General features: G+C 41.5%; 1 protein-coding gene across 28 annotated transcripts in view; it reads right to left on the reverse strand.

Moving 5' to 3' along the window:
- FAM184A (family with sequence similarity 184 member A) overlaps nt 1-10,309 on the reverse strand; it is a 119,813-nt gene extending 109,504 nt beyond the window's left edge. For 25 of the 28 annotated variants that reach the window (XR_013534513.1, XR_013534511.1, XR_013534512.1 and 22 more), the window contains exon 1: nt 9,229-9,840. Coding sequence is in view for 20 of the 28 variants with exons in the window: in XM_078370002.1 (XP_078226128.1) it covers nt 9,229-9,396 (168 nt within the window). In the remaining 8 variants the exon portion in view is untranslated. Of the gene's footprint in view, nt 1-9,228; nt 9,841-10,083 lie in introns of those variants that run through there. The other 3 variants (XM_078370003.1, XM_078369997.1, XM_078369996.1) reach the window with 1 other exon arrangement.
- Nucleotides 10,310-27,757: the final 17,448 nt, after the last annotated feature.

Consider the following 27,757-nt stretch of genomic DNA (forward strand, 5'->3'; position numbering starts at 1 on the left):
GGTAACTTCCAGTTAACTAACTCATTCTCCAATAATTTACCATAAATAGAAATTTATCCTACTATTTTACTAAAATTATCAATTTTATTGATAATTTAAATATTAGTAATATACTTTAGGAATGAAATGTTTTACTTTCCAACTTCCTTAAACTTCAGTATAGAGATGGTACATATAAATAAAAAAATATACAATTAGCAATTTGAAAAATCATTAGAAGTACTAGCTCCTTTACAATTAAATGAAGTAGCACAAGGTAGCCAAGTTTAAAATGTCCAAATCCCACATATGATTGTGATCACTAAGTCTTTTGTTTTTCCATGTACTATAGATACTTTGATAGTTTCAGCCTCCATTTAAATCTCAAAATAATAGTGTAAGATACAAGAAAAATATTTATATATTCGGCCAGACGCAATGGCTCATGTCTGTAATCCCAGCACTTTGGGAGGCCAATGCAAGTTGATCACCTGAGGTCAGGAGTTCAAGACAAGCCTGGCCAACATGGTGAAACCCCGTCTCTACTACAAATACAAAAATGAGCTGGGCATGGTGGTGCGTGCCTTTAGTCCCAGCTACTCGGGAGGCTGAGGCAGGAGAATCGCTTGAACCCAGGAGGCGGAGGTTGCAGTGAGCTGAGATCGTGCCAATGCACTCCAGTTTGGGTGACAAAAACAAAACAAAACAAAAAGCTGGGTGGTGGCTCATGCCTGTAATCTTAGCACTTTGCTCCCAAGGCAGGTGGACTGCCTGAGCTCAGGAGTTTGAGACCAGACTAAGGAACATGGTGAAAGCCCATGTTTACTAAAATATAAAAAATTAGCTGGGCGTGGCAGCACACACCTGTAATCCCAGCTACTCAGGAGGCTGAGACAGGAGAATTGCTTGAATCCAGGAGGCGGACGTTGCAGTGAGCCAAGATTGCACCTTTGCACTCCAGCCTAGACAACAAGAGTGAAACTCCATCTCAAAAAAAAAAAATTCATATATTCAACTTCACTACTTTTTATACATTCTTGTTGCACTTTTGGTTAAAAAAAAAAAGCAGATGTGATCCTTGGTAAAATACGGCTACAAATGACAGTTGTTCACTGATGTAGTTAGTTAAAAGTTAAGAATCAGAGATTTTCTAAAATATTTGCTTTGGTCTTAAATGTTAAGCATATCAAAATACTAACTACAACTGGCAATCTCCAACTTGCAAATATCATTGTTTCAAAAATTCATTTTTATATATTAACTGATTGTCAAAGAATATTTTCTAATATTTTGAAGGACCACTAAGTCTCTAGATCAATCTAAAAAGTCCCCTATGGCTTAGACCACACTTGAAATATAAAATATAAACCTAATAGTTTGATATGATTCTCCCCAGATCAAACTACCATTTATAACATTGTTTTTCTTTGTTTCTATATTTTAAAAAGTAGAGATGGGATCTCAATGTTGCTGTTTTATTTATTTATTTATTTAATCCTGAATTCAGTTAGTAATTGTCTCCCATAGGTGTCTATCTCCAAAAAAAGGACATGGGGCACCGATTCTGACATTTACTTAATGTCCTTTATGTTCTAAAGTGGCCTGCAGGATGGAAACTTCCTGTGGTGAAAAAAAAAGGATGGCATTAGGAACTCCCGTCATTCACATCCTTCCCATTTCATGGTATAATATTCAAATTTATTTGGATGTTCATAGATAAAAGATTTTCTTAAAAAACAAAAACTCATAAGATCAATTGAAAGGACAGAACAACAGTATTTTATCAACACTCCCCTGGCCCTCATTACCTCCTATTTTCTTCCAGAACCTAAGTAGCTTTATAGACCCAGGTTATTCTTCATTCCCGTCTCACATTTAAGAGATACAAAATTTTCAAAAATACAATTTAAAAAGTTAAAGTATAGGAAACTTACTTATTAATTAAAATGAAGAAATGACTCCAGTCACATATTCCTGCTGAATCTTTATCTTTCATACCACTTTTTAAGACTGGTGATTAGAGGCTTAGCGAAGGATTTTCATAAATAAACAAACAAAACAGACAATGAAGTTGATAAAAACTAGAAAACTTGCAATTTACTGCATTAAAAAATGGTGTCTAAGCAACAATGTAATCAAGAATGAAACCAGTCAAAATAAAGGCATTTAAAATAACCTTAGTAGTGACTTTCACACCAAGTATGGCAGTCTCTAAGCCGATGTTATTTTAAATATGTTTCAGTTTGGAACGACTAAAGCTGTTAATAAAAACATGAAAATATTATGACATTTAGCTGACAGCACACACAAAAATCTCTGTTACAAAGTGACCAAGTCATAGTATATAAAATATACAACCTATAAACCCAGAAAGTTCTACAATAAGTATACAGAGGAGTGGCAGGTTGGTTTCACTCATCAAAAATCTGTGATTCAGAATGTAAGCAAAACATGGTTCTAACATAGAAAACAACAACTCTGTGGCCTCTTATTGAATAAATAATATTAGAAAGAAGATAGACACGGAGAAAAGAGGTCTGTTAGTGTGGCCACCCCCGCCTAGACCAATCTACAGAGACCTGAATGTGAGTCCAGGCTCTACCAGTGACAGGCTGAGTAATCTTCACCTTCCACACCTATAAAATAAGAGGGTTAACCTGGTCATACTCTAAGGTCTAAAGCTTTAACCTTTTTTTTTTTTGTTGAGACAGAAACTTGCTCTATCACCCAGGCTGGAGGGCAGTAGTATGATCTTGGCTCAAGTGCAACCTTCGCCTCCCAGGTTCAAGCAATTCTCATGCCTCAGCCTCCCAAGTAGCTGGGATTGTAATCCCAGCTACCACCACACTGGCTGATTTTTTGTATTTTTCGTAGAAACAGGATTTCACCAGGTTGGCCAAGCTGGTCTTGAACTCCTGTCCTTAAGTGATCTGCCTTCCTTGGCCTCCCAAAGTGCTGGGATTATAGGCGTGAGCCAGGGTGCCCGGCCTAAACCTTTAACCTTTAACTTTAAATCTTTAACTCTAAAGGAAGTCCCTTTATAAGTTTGTGAGGAATTACTTAATAATATACTGTGCTTTTGTGTCCATTAGTAAAATGCAAGAAATTAATCCAAACCACTCAACTATGACTAAAAGATTACAACCAAGCCACTGCATAAGAGCATGGCAAAGCTGCAATGTAACAAAGAAAAAGAGATGCTGCATTTGACACGTACTAGTGCTAAAGTGAAACACAGCCAATTGCTATGTTTCATGAGGCCACTTCACTCTAGTTCAAAGACTCAAGTCATAATTAACACAGAATTATTATTAAAGAATATTAGGTAGTTCAAACCTAGTGAAAAATCAGTTTTATTTCATATAGAGAAAATAGGATTATTTGAAAAATTCACTGGTTTTGGTGTTATATAAACACATTCTGGTTTTGGATATAGTAAAAGCAGAGATAACATAAAATGACTAATCATAATACTTTTTTGTATTTGCCAAGAAACTAGTATATTAATTACCTACATTTTGAGATGACAAATATTTATAATGTAAGAGCTTTATACTTTTTATTTTTTATATCAAAAATATATTAAGAAATAGGCCTGTAATCCCAGCACTTTGGGAGGCGAAGGTGGGTGGATCACAAGGTCAGGAGATCGAGACCATCCTGGCTAACATGGTGAAACCCTTTCTCTACTAAAAATACAAAAAAATTAGCCAGGAGTGGTGGAATGAGCATGTAGTCTCAGCTACTCGAGAGGCTGAGGCAAGAGAATTGCTTAAACCTGCTAGGCGGAGGTTACAGTGAGCCAAGATTGCACTATTGCACTCCAGCCTGGGTGACAGAGCAAGACTCCAACTCAAAAAATATATATATATATAAAAAATATATATATATATACACACACACATACAAACACACAATAGCTTTAAAATACATACACACAGCTTTTTAAAGCCGTTTAAAGGACAGTCAATAAACATTTAAATATTTAGGAATAATTTAACTCAGTTGAAATGATCTATTATTAAACCAGAAGGGTAGCAGATACAATTCCTCAAAAATACTGTCTTCCTCTGCTGTATAACAAAATTACTTCCTGTATCATTACTACCACCATCATCTTCGGTAAATACTTATTAAGCTTTGGTACTATGTGCAAACCATTCATATTAAGGTTACATGAAGTAAAAGATACAGTCCCTAGAGATTAGAACCTTACAGCCAAATTAAGGAAAAAAAGTATATTTATAAACACAATAAACAGTGTTTGTAAGTTTGCATTATTAAGTATCAAGTAAGAAGTACCAACAATCAATGTTAATGCAGAGCAAGGAAAGCACAACAAGAATAGTTGGTCAGGGCAGTTTTAGTAGAAGAGCCACAAGCTGGGTATTAAATAAGAGAACTTGACGCTAAGCACAGAAAACACAAAAGGAACTACTTTCTGCTCTTTGGGAACTTACACTGTTCCATATATTAGTTATGTGTAAACTAGTAAGCAATAAAGAAACTGAACTGTATCAAAAGTGCAATCAACTAAAGAGGCATTTGATAAGCAGCTAACATAACAAGTTATAAAAAGGGAAGTTTCTGCTGAGAATGAAAGACAATAGAAATGACATTCCAAAGCAGCTGCCAGAACATTCTCGAAAAAGTCAAAAGAGGCAGTCTAAAGAAAAGAATGCTGAGGTGTGGAACTTCCTACCCCCACCACTACAGAGGTGGTGCTTCAAGGAGATTACAGAGAAGGTTTCAGAGATTTCTCTGGAGAAAGCTGGAGTAACAGGGGCTTGTCTTCAAGGTGGAAAAGTGGAAGATGCTTGTCCCATACCTAAAGCCTAGGGGAAAAGGCTTTTGGGAGATGAGTTGAAGAATCTGACATGTGTCTCAAGCACTTCCAAGAGCATGCTGACCTGACACCGGATTGATCCCTGGAAAATCAAAAGGATGAGAAGCTGCAAGAAGAGGCATGTGAAAATGAGAGGGCTGAATTGGGACCACCAGCAGAGTTTGTGCAAAGAATGAGTGCTCCCTATATGGCCCCTAAAGGAGAATGAGCAACCTGGGGTGGGGTCACATGAATCCATCCAAGAGGGGTATCTAGAGTTTGCACAGACCTCAGCAAAGTGAAGGTGAAGGTACTGCTAGCTCCAAGAGGCGGAGGAAGAAGTAAGCAACCAACCAGAACCTAAGGTTCACTGTCAAGGAATTGAGGTGAAAATCTAGAGCCACTGAGGTGGGAGATGAGGATTCACCAGTGAAAGAATAAGCTTTAAACACCTGCAACAGCTACAAAAGCACTAAAGCTAGATCACCAGCTAGCTTCTTCATTAATCAACTAAAAGTCTGCTGCTCCTCTACACTTTTCCCTTCTTCCTTGGCCAACTTTGGAAGGATAAGAAACCAGAACTAGCAAGACAAAGCAGGAAGAGTAGAAAAACCAGGTAAGAAGTAAAAAGGCAATGACACTGCCTTCCCCAGTTACTGGCTTCCCCCTTAAAACAGAGCAAAAGACCAGTTAAGGGAGAAGTGTCATCTTTATTTCAGGCTTGGTCTGCAGTTTTTACTTGTTGGTAAAGGGTAATTTAATTTTAATAATCAAATTGAGACTTTTGTGACTTTGTTACTGAAGGGTGATTTGTATTATCTACAAGCAGCCAGAAAAATTAAGTTAATCCATGGCAGAGGATGAACCAGTCTCAAAGAGTAAACTGAAAGGGACAAAAAGGGGAAAAAAATAATTTGAAAGTGACCAAAAAAAGTTTTTTATAATTACATCTTACAAAGCTTTTCAACCTAATACCCTGAAAAATTAACACAGTGGAAGTTTACAAATATGGTCTTATAAAACATAACTGAATCTATCCAGCTTCACTGCCTATCCTGAGATAGTTCAGCCTTTAACATTTGCAGAAACTTGCCATAACATAGCTCAAGAATCTAATATTAATTCTTAAAACTTGACATGAGTGACCTAAATATGCTAGACTCCCTTTAAAAGGCAGAGACTGTGTCTTGCTCCCTGCTGTATCTGTAACATTTCCCAAAGTCCCCCTTACATAAAAGGTGCTTAAAGAACTGCTGCTCTGTTTACCATGAGAAGGCTGCTCTGCTAGGCTCTTAGGAAACAGGATCCGAACAAATATGCATACAGCTAATACTGCTTTTTAGTTAAAAATATATTGAGCTTCGCTATAGACAAAATTATAATATATATTACTTTCATGCTTATCCTTTCATAGCCAGTCAAATCTTTGAAACATGCACACTGTATTTTCAGTACTATACTACCACAATATAGAATAAATGTGAAACCTTTAAACTTTGATATTCGAAGGAGAAAAAAATACTATTGTATATATATTTTTTAAGAGTTTAGCAGAAAACCCTCAAAAAAAGTACGCTATCATATAATGCTGTTAAATGCAGAATGGTTTAAAAGGAGAGAGGCATTTAAAAAATACCCATATTTCATTAATATACATATTAGTATATGTCTTTACAGGGAGTGATAGCCTGAATTAAGAGCCTACTATATGCTACTACAACTGTAAAATAGGTATTATCATCTCTATTTTAAAGATTAGGAAACCTGAGGCTCAGAGTTTAATGACTTGCTCAAGGTCACAACAGTAGTAAGTGGTGGAATGAGAATTTTAACTCAGTGTGTCAGGTTCCCACGCTGCTCTTAAGTATGCTGCTTCTATAATGCTGAAGAGTTGAGTTCTACTGATTTCTTCCCAAAAGAAATAAAATCCAATTTTAATGGCTACGTTTACAATGTACAATCATGAAATATAAGCCATTGTCAAGTTCCAACCATAGCTGGAACACACCTCTGCTAATATGAATTCATTAATAAACTCTTCATGAGTAAAAATTCTATATGGCAGAAGGTAGTAAAGTTTATAACAGTCCCTCTCTACGTTTATATACACTTATGATGTCATGCTTATGGTATAGTATTTATAGTAAGTGCATACGACTATAAAATTTGACAACTTTCAAAATGGTACATTAAAAAAGCAAGTCTTATTACATGGTTGTAGAAACAGAAAGATGTTGGCTGTAACAGAGTCCTATTATCAGATTGTTTCATTCTCAGGCCTTAACTTAGTAAATAAAGGCAGGAGAACCCCTAGATATTTCAGTATATGTCAGTGGTTCTTAATTGGAATGATTCTGCCCCAGCTACCCTGCTCCATCCTGGAGAAATTTGTTAATATCTGGTGGCGTGTTTATTGTCATGACTGGGGGTGGGTGGTGAGGATAGCTACTGGTACCCACTGAGTAGTGCCAGGGATGCTGCTAAACATCCTATAATGCACAGGAGACATCCCACTACCAACAAGGAATTATCCAGTCCAAAATGTCAATAGACACTGAGAAACCTAGTATAAAGAAATATCAGAGGGACCTTGCAGAGGGGGTGGAGAGAGTATTTACAGTCCGTAACTACAAACACAAAACCAGAGAGTCCAAGTAACACTCAGTAAAGATTAGATGTGGCATTCAAGCAGTGTGAGAGCACTGTCCTGAGAATACTCTCTTGTCTCACTAGATGTGAGGTGGGTAGTGTAACGGGAGAAAATAGCAGCTAACACTCAATACGCCTACCTTTACCAGTGGTGCTGACTTATTTTTTCTGATAAAAGAACAGGAAATTGAAAAAGTGCTAAGTAGAAAGAAAAAAAATGTACTGAAGAGCAACAGCTTTTATTAAACAGTACATAGTCCCACTACAAATTTACTGAGTTTTCCTATTACTTACAATAGGGCTCTAGAGGGTTACATCTAAAATGAGAATAGTGGATGTTATGGACAAATCATAAGAGAAAATCAGAATAAATATTCATGTGTTTCATTCAGGACATCAGTATTCAGAAGATCAAACACTCTTGCAGGAAGCCTGGCTTTTAGACTCCAAATATTCTGATGATATACTACTGTCATTCCTTCTTAGATCTTCCTTTCTCTGAATACAATACTGACAAAAAAAAGGAAACAAGGCACCGGACACACAGCAACTTTTGAGACAGTGGTGACATAAAACAAAAGAAAAAAAAAGAAAACTTCACAAAACGGTGGTTGAGTTTTAATGCTATGTACATGCAACTTTTCTTTTCCTCTTTCATTTATGCTTTCAGTCTGTAGTCCTTTAATGTTATCTGTTCTATCCTCAATCACATTTCTTCACTAAAATCTTTTTATCCTCTTTTCATCCTTTTTTTCACTCTCATTTCCTTCCTTTCCTCTCTTCCGAATCTAATGTCTTACTTCACTCTTTCGAAAGTGCCAACCAGAAATGGAATTATATGAGACTTTTAGAGTTGAGTCAGACTCAGAAGCTATCTAGCAGTAACCCCCACAACGTCCATCTCTCTTCAGCATACCAACACTCCTAACAAGCTGTTAGGAGACAGCTTAAACACGTTAAGGTACATCACCTTTCTTTCAGACACCACAAATCACTTCTCACTGATATGTATTGCCAGATTGCTGGTGAGATCCAAGCAGAGTAATGTAACTGATATGAATTACTCTTGCTTCACAGATACCAATTTCTTCTCATAATCAACATTTACTAAATTAGAAAAAAGTTAACTAATTTAGGTACAATCCTAAACTACACTTGGGCGAATTCACAGGCTATCTGCTCTTTGAAAATTATCCTTCGATAGGCAAACAATGAACTGCATGCAGACACAGTGTGATTCATCTAATAAACCTTGTTTAACATTTTGTCAGGATAAGGAATAACTCACTAAATCCCCCAATTGACATTCAAGGTATGTTTTACTCTCCTACCTTCCTCTGAAAGTTGATTCTTCCCTTAACTGAGTATCCAATAAGATACTGTTTAATTTCGAGGATACTGGGTCATATTAGGTAAATACGGTACTGTACTTCCAATGGTACTGTAGTGTGATGCCTCGTGCAGCCCTGGCACATGCATGGGAGCAACAGTAAAATGATTTATTATTGTGGGATAAAGGAGCTAAACTCTCATTTGTTCTATGCTGGCTTAGCCCTAAAGGGCAAGGAGGTGCAGGTTCCATACACCCACCGTTCCGTTGTGCGGTCTAGTTTAAATTCATGTTGCTAGCGTTCCACCAAAGTTTGTAAGGTTTTGGAGGTAAGTCACGGGCTGTTGCTTCGGCGGAGGAGCCGCGTTCCCCTCGCCGCGGGCGCAGGACGCGCTGCCTCCCGGGCAGGCAGGTGAGCAACCCGCCCCGCCGCTGCGCCCCTTACCTTGGTGAGCTGGGCGATTTTCTTGCTCATTTTCAGGTGCATCTCCTGGCTGTAGTCCACGCTGTGCCCAGCCAGCTGCGCGGCGGCCGGCGAGGGCACGAATTTGGCCGCCCCGGCCACCGGGCCGCCGTAATAGTGCTGCTGCCAGCTCATGCCCGGGGTCGCCATCTTCCCGACAGACCCCAACCGGGGCACCTGTCCCCGCGCGCGGAGGCAGGCCCGCGGAGCAACGACGTCCGTGAGACAAGAGCCGCGGCGGCCGCTTCCCAACCCGACACCTGGCGCCTGCCAGCCCCGGCCTCAGGCGACCTCCTGCCCGCGACCCCCGAGTCACCCCTAGAAGGGACGGGGCGGTCTCGGCGGCCCGAAGCCGCCGGGACAGCGGCGCGGGGTAGATGCCCGGGGTTGGGCGGCGGCGGCCCGGAGCCGGGCCAGCTCTCGCCTGCTCCTCAACCCGCGCCCAGCGGCGACGTCGAGGACAGCGCGGCTCCGCGGGTCCCGCTCGTAGCCCGCACGGAGGACTTGGCGAGGCTCGGGAGGGAGGAGGAGACGGGGCAGGCTGCGGCTGGGGTAGGCGGGAACATGTAGAAGGACGCGGGAGCCGCCGTTACCAGGGCGCGAGCGGGGGCGGCGACGTCATTTCCCCGCAGCCAAGCCCCGCCCCTCCCAGGGCCGCCGCCGCAGCCAGTCCCGCAGCCCCGCGGCTAGTGCGGGCGCCTCGCGAGGGCTCTTCGGGACCGCGCCGCCGGTGCTTCCCCCGTGTGGCGGGGACCTGGTAACCCAGCCTTGGCGGCAATGCCCGTGTGGCGAGCGTGAGGCCTGACGTAAAAAAAATTCTCCCGGAGAAGACGGTACCGTAGTCGCCGTCAGTTAGCAGAACGCGTGTCTGTTTACAGAGGCTTTCCACGTGCGTCCTCATGTGTGCAGGGTCCCAAGAAGTGGCCCTTCCCCAAGAAGAGCGGCAAGCCCAATCCAGAGACATTGGTAGTGAAGTATCGAGGATTTCCTGCCCTGAACTACCTTCCAGTGGCACACAACTACTGATTGTGACACTTAGGCTCCCCCTACTGTGTGTCTGGCCAGTGTCCCCAGTTCAGTGCTGAGTGTTATCTGTGGAGGGAACACCCCTCTTCAGTCAGCTGGTGGAGCACTGCATAGCTACTTTTCCTCCGGTGGCGGCCAAGACGAATAGATATGAAACTACTTGGCTGGAAATCAGAATAGGATCGGAGTGAAAGTAATGGGTGAAAACAGAAGATGGAACAAAACATCAGCGCTTTAAGGATTTGGAGCTGGGCCGAAATGTGTCATAACTTGTGCATTTTCACCTTCCTAAATACGTTATTCATTCCCTACTGATTTTCTCAACATCTCTATTCCTGCAAGTCAAATGATTTTTTTTTAATTTTTTTGTAGCCTGCATTGAAGCATGTGAGTCATTTTAGGGCATGGATAATACAAACTTTAAAAACATAGAATTGTACCCGTTTTTTAAAAAAATCTTATCTCCACGCAGTTGTGCAGAACCAAATTCCCCCACTCTATGTGATTTATTTTTAGCATGCAAGTAGCCAAAATATCTGAGAATATTAACAAACTAAATTGAGAGCCAAATTAAAGATTATCAGAATGTGGCAACATTTAAACAAGGTGAAGATTTGGACCCTGAAATCCTTTCAGATCTGTTGAAATTCCAGAAAGGAAACTTGAAATTGGCTACCCCTCTCCCCAGATGCTAGGTACTGTGTCCCCTTTTCATAGACTTTCCAGGAAAAAAGACGTCTAGTTCCAATGTTCTGAATGGAGCACATGGCCAGAAACAAATATCCTGCAAATGTTGCTCCTTTCTTAAGCACTAATGATCAAATAAAATTAATTAGAATTAGGAACTAGTGTTATTTCATCAAATTCTAGACATGGAGGCATCACAGTCATTTTAGAATTCTCATGTTCTTTACATTCTAAGCGGAAATGAAATGTATGCTCAAAGGCTCTCTCTGTTTCACTAAATATGTAAAGTCAAGTCTTGCTAGGACAAAGATATTTTCGTTTTTGTCACTATGATAAATTGGAAAGAGAATAAGACTGGAAATAAGGAGAAGAATGTGTAGCCTTAGTTGAGTTACCCAACCTGTTCACTCCTCAAGTGATTCTTCCGAAAAGAGACAGTGTTACCAGCTCCTTCCAGCTCTGACTTGGTAACTAGAAGTTAGAACCCTGGTCCACTGGTAATTCATTCTGAACTCCATCACATGAGTTTCCATCATCACTATGTGGCATAGCCCAAAAGGACCCTTTTCTTAAATACTATGCTCAAACCCACTGTAATTTCATGAATTTAATATTTTTACCTCACTACAATGGGATAAAATAAGTCACAATTAAAATTATATTTAATTATAAATAATGAATAGAAACATAATAATAATATTGGTTGAGTGTCCTTTATCCAAAATGCTTGGTGCCTGAAGTGTTCTAGATTTCAGACTTTTTAGGATTTTGGAATATTTGCATCATACTTACTGGTTGAGCTTCTTAAATCCAAAAATCTGAAATCCAAAATGCTCCAACGAGCACTTCCTCTGGTTGTGTTGGCACTCAAAATTTCTGGGTTTGGATCATTTTAGATTTTGAGTTTTCAGATTTGGGGTGCTCAGCTGGTAAGATATACTGTATTAGTTGATCTCGCATTGCAATGAAGAAATACCTGAATCTGGGTAATTTATAAAGAAAAGAGGTTGAATTGGCTCACAGTTCTGCAGGCTGTACAGGAACTGTAGAAGTTTCTGCTTCTGGAGAGGCCTCTGGAAACTTACATCCATGGTGGAAGATGAAGGGGAAGCAGGCACAACTTACAGGGCTGGAGTCGGAGGGAGAAAGAGAGTAGGGAGGTGCTACATACTTTTAAACAACCAGATCTCATGATAACTCACTATCGTGAAAACAGCACTGAGTGGATGGTGCTAGCCCATTTGTGAGAACTTTGCCCCTCAGAAAACTTATAATCATGGAGGAAGGTGAAAGAGAAGCAAGGCACATCTTACATGATGGCAGGTGAGAGAGACAGAGACAGAGAGAGAGAGAGGAACTGTCAAACACTTATAAAAGTATCAGATCTCGTGAGAACTCACCATGACAAGAACTGCATGGGGGAAACCACCTCCATGATCCAACTGAAAAGGGAAAAGTTCCCTAGTCCCCTTCACAGGGTGTGCAACGGGAGTGTGACTCCCTTCTTCAGTGCCCCACTGCTCAAACCTCTAGGGGAGCATGCAGATTGGCAGGCTGTGAGGCTCAGACTCCATGGCAGTGTCTAGGGGTGAATGTTTACAGCTGAAGCCCCAGTGGGCGTGTGTTACAGGGTGCTCTTTAGCTTAGCTGTCAGTAGGCAGCTAGTGTTAGTTTGCTTAATTAGACCCCTGCTTTATCACAAGGACAGAGGGCTTTTTGTATCCTAGGGTTCTTGCCTTGGTGTACCGGAAGAATCAGATCACATGTGGGCTTGGAGAATGAGTGCAAAGTTATATTGAGGTGAAGTAGCTCTCAGCAGATGGGGGAGCCAGTAGGGAGATGGTTTTCCCCTGGGGTCAGGCCACTTGGCACCCTGGGCTCTCCTCCTACTGCCCCAGCCAAACTCTGTGTTGTTCTGCCAATTGATGGCCTGCTGGTGTACTGGTGCCTGTCAATGCATTCCTCTCCACATCCAGCCACCTGTGTGTCCCTTTGCTGATGTGCTCCATTCGACATCCAGCCACCTGTGTGTTCCTCCACTGGTGTGCTCTTATCAACGTCCAGCCACTTATGTGTTTCTCCGCTGATGTATTTCTCTCGACATCCAGCTGCTTGTGTGTCCCTCTACTGATGTGCTTCTCTCAATGTCCAGCTGCTTGTGTGTCCCTCTACTGATGTGCTTCTCTCAACATCCAGTCACCTGTGTCTGCCTGCTAGGGTCTCCAGATTTTTACAGGCACAAAATGGAGGTGGTGGCAGACCAGGGTATTCTTGGGAAGTGCAGCATTTGGGCAGGAAAACAAAAATACTGTCCTCACTTAAGTCCATGGGCATAGGCCTGGGTGTGGGGCCCTAGTCAGGAACCATGCCCTTCCCCCTTCTGTATTATTTGAAGGGATATAGTCCAGTACTTTCCTTCTGTATCACAATTACCTCCCAGCAAGTTCCTCCCTTGACACATGGGGATTTCAATTCAAGATGAAATTTGAGTGGAAACACAGAGCCAAACCATATCATCCTACCTCTGGCCCCTCCCAAATCTCATGTCCTTCTCACATTTCAAAACAGAATTATGCCTTCCCAGCATCTCCCAAAGTCTTAACTTATTCTGTCATTAATAACCCAAGAATCCAAGCCCAAAGTCTCATCTAAGACAAGGGAAGTCCCTTCCACCTGTAAGCCTGTAAAATCAAAAGCAAGTTAGTTACTTCCAAGATACAATGGGGGTACAGGCATTGGGTAAATGTTCCTGTTCCAATTGAAAGTAATTGACCAAAACAAAGGGGCCATGCAAGTCTGAAACCTGACAGGGCACTCATTAAAACTTAAAACTCCAAAATAATATTTTTTTACTCTATGTCTCATATCCAGGACTTACTGATGCAAGAGCTGGGCTCCCAAGGCCTTGGGCAGCTTTGCTTCTGTGGCTCTGCAGGGTGCAGTCTCACAGCTGCTTTCATGGGCTTGTGTTGAGTGCCTGTGGCTTTTCCAGGCACATGATGCAAGCTGTTGGTAGATACAGCATTATTGGGTCTGGAGGATGGTGGCCCTCTTTTCACAGCTCCACTAGGTAGGGCCACACTGGGGACTCTGTACAGGTGCTCTGACCCCATATTTCCCTTCTGCACTGCCCTAGCAGTGGTTCTCCATGAGGGTTCCCCCCCTGCAGCAAACTTCTGTCTGGACATCCATATGTTTTTATACATCCTCTGAAACCTAGGCAGATGTTATCAAACCTCAATTCTTAACTTCTGTGCACCCACAGGCCCAGCACCATGTGTAATGGCCTGAAGCAATGGCCTGAGCTGTATGTATGTTTGCCCCTTTTAGCCACAGCTGGGATACAGGGCAACATGTCCCAACACTGTACAAAGTACCAAGGCCCTGGGCCCGGCCCACAAAACTATTTTTTCCTCCTGGGCTTCTGGGCCTGTGATGGGAGGGGCTGTCAGGAAAATCTCTGAAATGCCCTGGAGATATTTTCCCCATTGTCTAGGCTACAATATTCCTCTTCTTGTTACTTATGCAAGTTTCTGCAACTGGCTTGAATTTCTCCCCAGAAAGTAAGTTTTTCTTTTCTACCACAGGGTCAGGCTGCAAATTTTCTAAACTTTTATGCTCTGCTTCCCTTTTAAATAGAAGTTCCAGTTTCAGATAATCTTTTTGTGAATGCATATGACTGCATGCCTTCAGAAAAAGCCAGGTGACCTCTTGAATGCTTTGCTGCTTAGAAATTTCTTTTGCCATTTTCCCCGCCTGGCAGCCCCATGACCCAAGACCCCATTACAGCGTGTGGGCGGCTATCCAGCAGGAGGAGGCGCAGATCCACAGGCCGAAGGAGATGCAGACGTGGTGGCGGGTGAAACAGTGGTCCAGCTGATCGGTGCAAGGGAATGGATGCCCATCAAGTTGAAGAACCAGATATTTCAGAGGAAGATCCAAGATGGCCCTCTTAGGAGCAGCTCAGGATTGCAGCTTCCAGTGAAAGCGCAGAGGGTGAGTGGACGCCGCATTTCCAGATGGATCTTTATTGCCCACAGACCAGAAGATTCCTAGGCGCAGGAGCCCTACGGGTCACCAGCACAGCTGTTTTGGCCAGCATGGCTGTTTTAGCTGGCGTGGCTGTTTTGCCGGCACAGTGGCGTGGCAGCTCTCCATACAAAATACACTGGTCTGGTTGCCCTTTTAAGCTGGCCCGGAGATTCCCAGGCAGCGCCGTTTCAGCCAGTGCAGTGGGTTGCCACACGGGAAATCACACAGCGCTCTTTCAGCAGGCGACTGGAACACCTAGGAGAGAGTCAACTGTTCAACTTAAAAAAAAAAAAAGGCTTTGAGGCAGGGAGCCAGGTGATCAGGCTTGGCGGGTCCAACCCCCACAAAAACAAACAAAAAAACCAGCAATTTGAAATGCTTGGGGTTGAGAGTTTCAAGGCAAGCACAGCTGAACCCAGAATGGTGCAGGTAGGTGGAGGAGGGGCATCCACCATTATGAGGCACTCCACCCCTATGGAGGTAGTCCACCATTGCTGAGGCAGCTTGCTGTTGTGGAGGCAATCCGCCATAACAGAGAGAGTCTGCCATTACAGAGGTGGGCCACCATTGCCAAGGCACTTCTAACCACACCCATATAAACAGGACTACAGGGAAGCTCAACAGCAGCAGGGCGGAGCTCAGCAAAGCCCCTGCAGGCCAACAGTGACTAGGCTGCCTCCTTGCTGGGCAGGGCAGCCCTGAAAAAAAAAAAGGCAGCAGCACAACGGGCACTCATAAATAAAGCCCTAACTCCCTGGGACAGAGCACCTGGAGAAAAATAGGCAGTTTATGAGTTCTGCTGCAGCAGACTTAAACATACCTGCCTAGCAGCTCTGAAAGAACAATGGAGCACACAGCTCAACAGTTGAGCTCCTATAAAGAACAGACTGTCTCCTCAAGCAGCACCCTGACCCCCGTATATCCAAAGAGTCACCTTACAAAGAACTGATCAGACTGACATTTGGCAGGCATCATTCTGGGACAAAGATAGCAAAAAAAAAGAAACTAGTAGCAACACTTACTGATCTGCAGCCACTGCAGGTGATCCCCAGGCAAATAGGGCCTGGAGTGGACCTCAGCAATCCTACAACAGAAGAGCCAGACTGTTAGAAGGAAAACTAAGAAACAGAAATAACTTCATCATCAACAATCTGGACGTCCACTCAAAGACCCAATCTGAAAATTAGCAGCTACACAGATGACAGGTGGATAAATTCACAAAGATGGGAAGAAACCAGCACGAAAAGGCAGAAAACACCCGAAACAAGAACAGCTCTCCTCCTACAAGGGATCACAACTCCTCAACAGCAAGGAAACAAAGCTGGATGGAGAATGAGTGTGATGAAATGACAGAATCAGAATTCAGAAGGTGGGTAATGAGAAACTTCCGTGAGCTAAAAGAACATGTTCTAACTCAATGCAAAGAAACCAAGAACCTTGAAAAAAGATTTGAGGAAATGATAACAAGAATGGACAACTTAGAGAGGAATATGAGTGAATTGATGGAGCTGAAAAACACAACATGAGAACTTCACAAAGGATGCACAAGTTTCAACAGCTGAATTGACCAAGCAGAAGAAAGAATATCAGAGGTCGAAGATCAACTCAATGAAATAAAATGAGAAGGCAAGATTAGAGAAAAAAGCACCATAAGGAATGAACAAAATCTCCAAGAAATGTGGGACTATGTGAAGAGACCTAATCTACGTTTGATAGGTGTACCTGAATGTGATGAAGAGAATGAATCCAAGCTGGAAAATACTCTTCAGGATATTATCCAGAAAAACTTCCCCAACCTAGCAAGGTAGGCCAATATTCAAGTCCAGGAAATACAGAGAACACCACAAAGATATTCCTCAAGAAGAGCAACTCCAATGCACATAATCTTTAGATTCACCAGGGTTGAAATGAAGGAGAAAATGCTAAGGGCAGCAAGAGAGAATGGTCTGGTTACCCACAAAGGGAAGCCCATCAGACTCACGTCAGATCTCTCGGCAGAAACCCTACAAGCCAGAAGAGAGTGGGGGCCAATATTCAACATCCTTAAAGAAAAGAACTTTCAACCAAGAATTTCATATCCAGCCAAACTGAGCTTCATAAGTGAAGGGAAAGTAAAATCCTTTGTGAACAAGCAAGTACTCAGAGATTTTGTCACCACCAGGCCTGCTTTACAAGAGCTCCTGAAAGAGGCACTACATATAGAAAGGAACAACCAGTACCAGCCACTCCAAAAACATACCAAATGGTAAAGAGCATCAACAAAATGAAGAATCTGCATCAACTAATGGGTAAAACAGCCAGCTAGCATCAAAATGGCTGGATCAAATTCACACATAAAAATATTAACCCTAAATGTAACTGGACTAAATGCACCAATCAAAAGACACAGACTGGCAAATTGGATAAAAAGCCAAAATCCTTCGTTGTGCTGTATCCAGGAAACCCAATCTCACATGCAAGAATACACAAAGACTCAAAATAAAGGGATGAAGGAAGATTTACCAAGCAAATGGAGAGCAAAAAGAAGCAGGAGTTGTAATTCTCATCTCTGATAAAATAGACTTTAAAGCAATAAAAATTAAAAGAGACAAAGAAGGACATTACATAATGGTAAAAGGATTGATACAAGAAGAGCTAACGATCCCAAATATATACGCACCCAATACAGGAGCACTCAGATATATAAGGCAAGTTCTTCATGACTTACAAAGAGACTTAGACTCCCACACAATAATAGTGGGAGATTTTAACACTCCACTGTCAATATTAGACAGATCAACCAGACAGAAAATTAACAAGGATATCCAGGACCTGAACTCAGACCTGCAACAAGCAAACCTGATAGACATTTACAGAACTCTCCACCCCAAATCCACAGAATATATATTCTTCTCAGCACCACATCACACCTACTCTAAAATTGACCACATAATTGGAAGTAAAGCACTCCTTAGCAAATGCAAAGCAACTGACATAACAAACAGTCTCTCAGACCACAGTGCAATCAAGTTAGAACTCAGAATTCAGAAACTAACTCAGAACTGCACAGCTTAATGGAAACTGAACAACTGGCTCTTGAATGTTGACTGGATAAACAATGAAATGAAGGCAGAAATAAAGAAGTTCTTTGAAACCAACCAAACGAAGACACAACATACCAGAATCTCTGGGAAACATTTAAAGCAGTCTCTAGAGGAAAATATGTAGTAGTAAGTGCCCACATGAGAAGAGTGGAGAGATCCAAAATTGACACCCTATCATCAAAATTGAAAGAGCTAGAGGAGCAAGATCAAAAAAACTCAAAACCAAGCAAAAGACAAGAAATAACTAAGATCAGAGCAGAACTGAAGGAGATAGAGACGTGAAAAACCCTTCAAAAAATCAATAAATCCAGGAGCTGGTTTTTTTTAAAAGATCATCAAAATAGACAGACCACTAGCCAGATTAATTTAAAAAAAGAGAGAGAATAACCAAATAGATGCAATAAAAAACAATAAAGGGGAAATCACCACAGATCCCACAGAAATTCAAACCATCATCAGAGAATATTACATACAACTCTAGGCACATAAACTAGTAAACCTGGATGAAATGGATAAATTTCTGGACACTTGCATCCTCCCAAGCCTAAACCAGGAAGAAGTCAAAACCATGAATAGACCAATAACAAGATCTGAAGTTGAGGCAGCAATTGAGAGCCTACCACCAAAAAAAAGCCCAGTCCAGATGATTTCACAGCTGAATTCTACCAGACACACAAAGAGGAACTGTTACCATACCTCCTGAAACTATTCCAAATAATTCAAAAAGAGGGAATCCTTCCCAAATCATTTTATGAGACCAACATCATTCTGATACCAAAACCTGGCAGAGACTCAACAAGAAAAGAAAACTTCAGGCCAATATCCATGATGAACATAGACGCAAAAATCTTCAATAAAATACTGGCAAGCCGATTGCAATAGCACATCAAAAAGCTTATCCACCATGATCAAGTAGGATTCATCCCGGGGATGCAAAGCTGGTTTAACATACACAAGTCTATAAATGTAATTCACCACATAAACAGAACCAAAAACAAAAACCACATGATTATCTCAATTGATACAGAGAAGGCCTTTGACAGTATTCAACAGCCCTTTATGCTAAAAACCCTCAATAAACTCAGTATTAACGGAATGTATCTCAAAATAATAAAAGCTATTTATGACAAATATCATACTGAATGGGCAAAAACTGGAAGCATTCCCTTTGAAACCTGGAACTAGACAAGGATGCCCTCTCTTACAACTCCTATTCAATATAGTACTGGAAGTTCTAGCCAGAGCAACCAGGCAAGAAAAAGAAAGAAAGTGTATTCAAATAGGAAAGGAGGAAGCCAAATTGTCTCTATTTGCAGACGACATGATAGTATATCTAGAAGACCCCATTGTCTCCACCCAAAATCTCCTGAAACTGATAAGCAACTTCAGCAAAGTCTCAGGATACAAAATCAATCTACAAAAGTCACAAGCATTCCTATACACCAATAACAGACGTAAAGAGCGCCAAATCAAGAATGAACTGCCATTCACAATTGCTACAAAGAGAATAAAATACCAAGGAATACAACTAACAAGGAATGTAAAGGACCTCTTCAAGGAGATCTACAAACCACTGCTCAACGAAATAAGAGAGGACACAAACAGTTGGAGAAACATTCCATGTTCATGGTTAGGAAGAATCAATATCGTGAAAATGACCATACTGCCCAAAGTAATTTACAGATTCAACGCTATCCCCATCAAGCTACCAATGATCTTCTTCACAGAACTAGAAAAAACTACCTTAAACTTCATATGGAACCAAAAGAGAGCCTGCAAAGCCAAGTCAATTCTAAGTAAAAAGAACACAGCAGGAGGCATCACACTACCAGACTTCAAACTATACTACAAGGCTACAGTAATCAAAACAGCATGGTACTGGCACCAAAACAGAGATATGGACCAATGGAACAGAACAGAGGCATCTGAGGCAATACAACATATCTGCAACCATACAATCTTTGATAAACCTGACAAAAACAAGCAATGGGGAAAGGATTCCCTGTTTAATAAATGGTGTTGGGAAAACTGCCATGTGCAGAAAGCAGAAACTGGACCCCTTCCTGACACCTTACACTAAAATTCACTCCAGATGGATTAAAGACTTAAACGTAAGACCTAACACTATAAAAACCCTAGAAGAAAATTTAGACAAAACCATTCAGGACATAGGAGTAGGCAAGGACTTCATGACCAAAACACCAAAAGCATTGGCAACAAAAGCCAAAATAGACAAATGGGACCTAATCAAACTCCACAGCTTCTGCATGGCAAAAGAAACAGTCATGAGGGCGAATTGGCAACCAACAGAATGGGAAAAAAATTTTGCAGTTTACCCATCTGACAAAGGGCTGATATCCAGAATTTGCAAAGAACTCAAACAGATTTACAAGAAAAAAACAAACAAGCCCATTCAAAAATGGGCAAAGGATATGAACAGACACTTTACAAAAGAAGACATACATGGGGCCAACCAACATATGAAAAAATGCTCGTCATCACTGGTCATTAGAGAGATGCAAATCAAAACTACATTGAGATACCATCTCACAGCAATTAGAATGGCGATCATTAAAAAATCTGGAGACAACAGATGCTGGAGAGGATGTGGCGAAATAGGAACACTTTTACACTGCTGGTGGGAGTGTAAATTAGTTCAACCATTGTGGAAGACAGTGTGGCGATTTCTCAAGGACCTAGAAATAGAAATTCCATTTGACCCAGCAATCCCATTACTGGGTATATATCCAAAGGATTATAAATCATTCTACTATAAGGACACATGAACATGAATGTTCATTGCAGCACTGTTTGCAATAGCAAAGACCTGGAATCAACCCAAATGCCCATTGATGATAGACTGGACAGGGAAAATATGGCACATATACACCATGGAATATTATGCAGCAATCAAAAACGATGAGTTCGTGTCCTTTGTAAGGACATGGATGAACCTGGAGAACATCATTCTCAGCAAACTGACACAAGAACAGAAAATGATATACTACATGTTCTCACTCATAGGCAGGTGTTGAATAATGAGAATACATGGACAGAGGGAGGGGAGCATTACACACTGGGGTCTATTGGGGGAATAGGGGAGGGACAGCGTGGGGGGAGCTGGGAAGGGATAGCATTCGGAGAAATGCCAGATGTGGGTGAAGGGGAGGAAGACAGCAAATCACACTGCCACATATGTACCTATGCAACTATCTTGCATGTTCTTCACATGTACCCCAAAACCTAAAATGCAATTTAAGAAAAAGAAATTTCTTTTGCTTGATATCCTAAATCATCTAAGTTCAAAGTTTCACAGATATCTAGGGCAAGGGCAAAATGCTGCCAGTCTCTTTGCTAAAGCATAGCAAGAGTGACCTTTACTCACATTCAGGTACACCTATCAAACATAGATTAGGTCTCTTCACATAGTCCCACATTTCTTGGAGATTTTTTTCATTCCTTTTGGTGCTTTTTTCTCTAATCTTGCCTTCTCGTTTTATTTCATTGAGTTGATCTTCAACCTCTGATATTCTTTCTTCTGCTTGGTCAATTCAGCTGTTGAAACTTGTGCATCCTTTGTGAAGTTCTCATGTTGTGTTTTTCAGCTCCATCAATTCACTCATATTCCTCTCTAAGTTGTCCATTCTTGTTATCATTTCCTCAAATCTTTTTTCAAGGTTCTTGGTTTCTTTGCATTGAGTTAGAACATGTTCTTTTAGCTCACGGAAGTTTCTCATTACCCACCTTCTGAATTCTGATTCTGTCATTTCATCACACTCATTCTCCATACAACTTTGTTTCCTTGCTGGTGAGGAGTTGTGATCCCTTGTAGGAGGAGAGGTTTTCTGGTTTCGGGTGTTTTCCTCCTTTTTGCACTGGTTTCTTCCCATCTTTGTGGATTTATTCACCTGTCGTCTGTGTAGTTGCTGATTTTCAGATTGGGTCTCTGAGTGGACGTCCAGATTGTTGATAATGAAGTTATTTCTGCTTCTTAGTTTTCCTTCTAACAGTCTGGCCCCTCTGCTGTAGGACTGCTAAGGTCCACTCCAGGCCCTGCTTGCCTGGGGATCACCTGAAGCAGCTGCAGAACAGTAAGGGATGCTGCCAGTTTCTTTTTTTTTGCTATCTTTGTCCCAGAATGATGCCCGCCAAATGTCAGTCTGATCAGTCCTTTGTGAGGTGACTCTTTGTATACATGCGGGTCAGAGAGCTGCTTGAGAAGACAGTCCGTTCTTTATAGGAGCTCAAGTGCTGAGTTGTGAGCTCTGTTCATTAAGAGCTGCTAGGCAGGTACGTTTAAGTCTGCTGCAGCAGGACTCATAAACCCCCCTTTTTCCCCAGGTGCTCTGTCCTGGGGTGTTAGGGCTTTATTTATGAGTACTTGTTGTGCTGCTGCCTTTTTTTTTTCAGGGCTGCCCTGCCCAGCAAGGAGGCAGCCTAGTCACTGTCGGCCTGCAGAGGTGCTGTGTGCTCTGCCCTGCTGCCGTGTGAACTTCCCTGCAGTCCTGTTCATATGGGTGTGGTTAGAACTGCCTTGGCAATGGTGGGCCACCTCTTAATGGCGGACTCTCTTTGTTATGGCGGGTTGCCTCGGCAACAGCAGGCTGCCTCAGCAATGGCGGACTACCTCCGTAGGGGTGGAGTGCCTCGGTAATGGCGATGCCCCTCCTCCACTGAGCTGCACTGTCCTGGGTTCAGCCATGCTTGCTGTGAAACTCTCAACCCCAAGTATTTCCAATTGCTGGTTTTTTTGTTTGTTTGTTTTTGTGGGGGTGGGACTTGCCAAGCCTGATCACCTGGCTCCCTGCCTCAGTGCCTTTTTTTTTTTAGTTGAACGGTTGACTCTCTCCCAGGTGTTCCAGTCCCCTGCTGAAAGGGCACCAGGATCTGTGTGATTTCCTGTGCGGTGACCCACTGTACTGGCTGAAACAATGGTGCTGCCTGGGAATCTTCTGGCTTGGCTCCCTGTTTCAGACCCATTTAATCAGATGAATGGGCGAATCTGCTTTCTCAGAGGTTCTATTGCCAGCTTAAAAGGGCAACGAGACCAGTGTATTTTTTATGGAGAGCTGCTGTGCCAGGGCGCTGGCAAAACAGCCACACCGGCTGAAACAGCCATGCTGGTGACCCGTGGGGCTCCTCTGCCTGGGAATCTCCTGGTCTGTGGCAATAAAGATCCATCTGGAAATGCGGTGTCCACTCACCCTCTGCGCTTTCACTGGGAGCTGCAATACTGAGCTGCTCCTAAAGGGCCATCTTGGATCTTCTCCTAGTCCATTCTTACATTACCATAAAGAAATATCTGAGATGGGGTAATTTATATACTAAAAAAGGCTTAATTGGCTCACAGTTCTGCAGGATGCACAGGAAGCATAGAAGCTTTTGCTTCTAGAGAGGCCTGAGGAAACTCACAATCACGGAGGAAGGTGAAGGGGAAGCAAACACATCTTACATGGCCAGAGCAGGAGGAAGAGAGAGCAGGGGGAGGTGCCATGCACTTTTAAACAGCCAGATATCATGAGAAGTCACTCACTCATTATCATGGGAACAGCACCAAGGTAATGGTGCTAACCTATTCATGAGAACTTCCTCCCCATGATCCAGTCACCTCCTACCAGGCTCTACCTCCAACGGGACATTACAATTCCACATGAGATCTGGTAGAGACAGAGATCCAAACCATATCACACCCATAATCCCATCACCCCAAACCTCACTTTAAAAAAATCTAGCAAAGTGAGTGTGCGGTAGGAGAGAAAATGAAAGAAACTAGTTAGGCAAGAAATCTTTACTTACTGCCTGTTTCTCTTATGAGACTATTTGTGCAGAAATATTTTTTGACTGCCTATTGTGTTCCAGGTACTGAGGCTGCAATGATGACTAAAAAGCAGTCTTTTCAGGACAATGGTCTCTATCTTGAAAGAGTTAGAAGTCTAGAGAAGACAGACAAATGAAGAATCAGGTGCTACAAAGTGGGTGAGTGTGAAAGGAACTCCAAGAGGGTCACTTAACCTAGCCTTGAGGTGTCAGAGAAGGCTTCATACACACAGACCTAATGCTTGAATAGACCCTGAAGGCTGAGTTTTTCAGGTAAATGGGTAGGAAGATAGATTACAAGCTCTGAGGATGATAAGGGCAAAGCCCGGGAGATTAGATGAGAGCATGACCTATTTAGTGTAATATGGCTAAAGCACAGTTTGAGAGGGATGTCAGAATGTGAGGTGGAAAGGTATGAAGATTACTCATGGAAGGAGGACTTACATGCCTTGACAAGAGGATTGGGTCTCTGTTATGTAGGCAATCATGAGCCACTGGAGGGCTTTAAGCAAGAACATGAAAGTAATCGTATTTTCATTTTAGTTACCTAATTCTTGTGATTGTGGAAAATTGATTATGGGGCAACTTTATAAACAAGGAGACTAGTTAGCAGGCTATGTATGGCACATGTTCTGGTGAGAGATGATGAACCACTGACCTAAGATAAGGCAGTGAGAGTTAGGAAAAAAAGGATGGATGTGAAATATCCATAAGGTAAAACAGAAAGAACATTGAGGCTGAGGAAGAGAGAGCTGTCAAGTTTGCATGACTTTTTCCAAAGAGGGGAAACTCCTGGCACATGATACATGGTTATAAAATTAAGTAAAAATTTATAAAAATAACATTCTTTGTATTTTTTTTTTTTATTTTTTATTGGATTATAAGTTTTGGGGTACATGAGCAGAGCATGCAAGACAGTTGCGTAGGTACACACATGGCAGTGTGCTTTGCTTTTCTTCTCCCCTTCACCCACATTTGGCATTTCTCCCCAGGCTATCCCTCCCCACCTCCCCCTCCCACTGGCCCTCCCCTTTTCCCCCCAATAGACCCCAGTGTTTAGTACTCCCCTTTCTGTGTCCATGTGTTCTCATTTTTCATCACCCACCTATGAGTGAGAATATGCGGTGTTTCATTTTCTGTTCTTGTGTCAGTTTGCTGAGGATGATGTTTTCCAGATTCATCCATGTCCCTACAAACGACACGAACTCATCATTTCTGATTGCTGCATAATATTCCTCTTTGTATTTTTTAAGTCTCCCAAATTGTGTATGTTTAAGGCACCTGAAAACCTAGATTAACCCCAGGCAGTAGCAGTTAAGGCTAAGAATTAAAATTAGGAGCTGGGTGTGGTGGCTCATGCCTGTAATTCCAGCACCTCACCCGGATCATGAGGTCAGGAGATTGAGACAATCTTAACACAGAGAAACTTCGTCTCTATTAAAAATACAAAAAATTAGCTAGGTGTGGTGGCACGTGCCTGTAGTCACAGCTACTCAGGACACTGAGGGAGAAGAATTGCTTGAACCTGGGAGGCGGAGGTTGCGGTGAGCTGAGGTCATACCATTGCAGTCCAGTTTGGGCAACAAAATCAAAACATCGTCTCAAAAAAAAACAAATTAGGATTGAGAGGCGAGCTCAACAGGTAATGGACCAAAAGCATAGACAAAAGAAAAAAATACATAATTTGGACTTCATCAAGATAAAAAAACCTCTTGTGCTTCAAAAGATACAAACAAGAGAGTGAAAGGGTATCCCATGGAATGTGAGAAAGCATTTGCAGATCATACATCTGAGAAATAATTAATATCTAGAGTGATAAAGAATTTCTAAAACTCAACAACAAAAACCAAATAACCCAATTAAAGTATGGACAAAGGACTTGAATTGTTATTTTTCTAAAGAAGATATATAAATGGCCAATAAACACATAAAAAAGATGGTGAAAACATTACTAATTATTAAGGAAATGCAAATCAAAACCGCAACAAGATACCACTTCACACCCATTAGAATGGCTGCTATCAAAAAACACAAAACAAATCTTAACAGAAAATAACAAGTGGTACATGAAGAAAGTTGGACACTTGTGCATTGCTGGTGGAAATGTGAAACAGTACAGCCACTGTGGAAAACAGTATGCTGGTTCCTCAGAAAATGGACAGAATTACCGTATGACTCAGAAATTTCACCTCTAAGTATATACCCAAAATAATTGAAAGTAAAGGCTTGAGAAGATATTTGTACACCAATGTTCACAGCAGCATTATTCACAGAAGCCAGAAGATGGAAGCAGCCCAAATGTGTATTGATAGATGAATATGGGTATACAGAATGTGATATTTACAACAGAATGTTTATTCAGTCTTAAAAAGAATGACACATGGTACATAGATGAAACTTAAAGACATTAAGTGAAATAAGCCAGTTACAAAAAGACAAATACCATATGGTTTTTACTTTTATGAAGTAGCTACAGCACTCAAATTCATAGAGACAGAAATTAGAATGGTGGTGTCCAGGGGTTAGAGGGAGAAGGGAATGGAGAGTTACTGTTTAATGGGTATAGGGTTTTAGTTGGGGAAGACAAAAAATGTCTAGAAATGAATAGTGGTGATGGATGTATGACAGTGTGCATCTACTTACTGCACTAAATACACTTAAAAATGGTTAAAATGCTAAATTGTATGTTATTTTTGCCACAGTTAAGAAATGGTTCATCAATGAAAAGTACTCTTCCTTCTTATGAACAGAAAATTAGAGAATGCTGTTCTATCAATCAACAGGCAATTATTGAGTGCCTTCCTCGTGGAGATGAAATCGACATATCCTACCCAAGGTTGTGGTTAGCTAAAGAGAACATCTAGATATCAGATTTGAAAGAAGAGGTAGAGGAAATGTTCTTTCTTCTAAGAAGAGGTAGAGGAAATGTTCTTTCTTCTTTTTTCTATTATTTCTTCCCATTTGAGTCAGAAGAAACATAGAGACCAAGTTAGGCAGTCAATTGAAAATCATACTAAATATCTACAAAAGTACCTGTACTAAAGATCTACAAAACTTCTTTGGGGTTGACCAGGTGATCTCCGAAATACTTTTCACCTGTCTTCTCATTTGCATCTCAATGTTATGCCTCTTAGGAACATTCAGTATTTGAATGGGACTCAATCTAAGGCTATGCAGCAAAGTATAAGAGCCTCGGAATCAATGTAGACTGTGTACAAGCAACTGAACTCCAATAGAATCAATAATCTTACTAACTTTTTGTAAGACTTCACACAAATAAGGAAAACATTTTGAGTTGGACATTTTCTAAATGACAAGTCTTCTCTTGGTGCAAGTGTCTATGTATAAGGGAAAGAGGATGAGAATCTTGGTTGGTATTCTGGGTCTCATTTTGCCACTAAGCCACCACTTATTTTCATCTGTAAAATGAGGACATTAGACTAAATGATCTCGTTTCTTATACATCTCTCATGTTACATGTTGAATTATTTCATATTTTTATTTATTTGTTTGTTTATTTTAGACAGGATCTTTCTCTGTCACCCAGGTGGGAATTCTTGGGCTCAAGCAGTCCTCCCACTCTCAGCTTCCCAAATGGCTGGGACCTATTTTTTTAAATTCTCTCCTTTTTTTTCCTTTCTTTTTTCTTTTTCTTTTTCTTTTCTTTTTTTTTTTTGAGACAGAGTCTTGCTGTCGCCCAGGCTGGAGAGCAGTGGCATGATCTCAACTCACCACAACCTCCATCTCCCGGGTTCAAGCAATTCTCCTGCTTCAGACTCCCAGATAGCTGGGGTTACAGGTGCCTGCCACCACACCCAGCTATTTTCTTGTATTTTTTGTAGAGATGGGCTTTCACCACATTGGCC

This window comes from Callithrix jacchus, chromosome 4 (genome assembly GCF_049354715.1).
Source record: "Callithrix jacchus isolate 240 chromosome 4, calJac240_pri, whole genome shotgun sequence".
Taxonomy (NCBI): domain Eukaryota; kingdom Metazoa; phylum Chordata; class Mammalia; order Primates; family Cebidae; genus Callithrix; species Callithrix jacchus.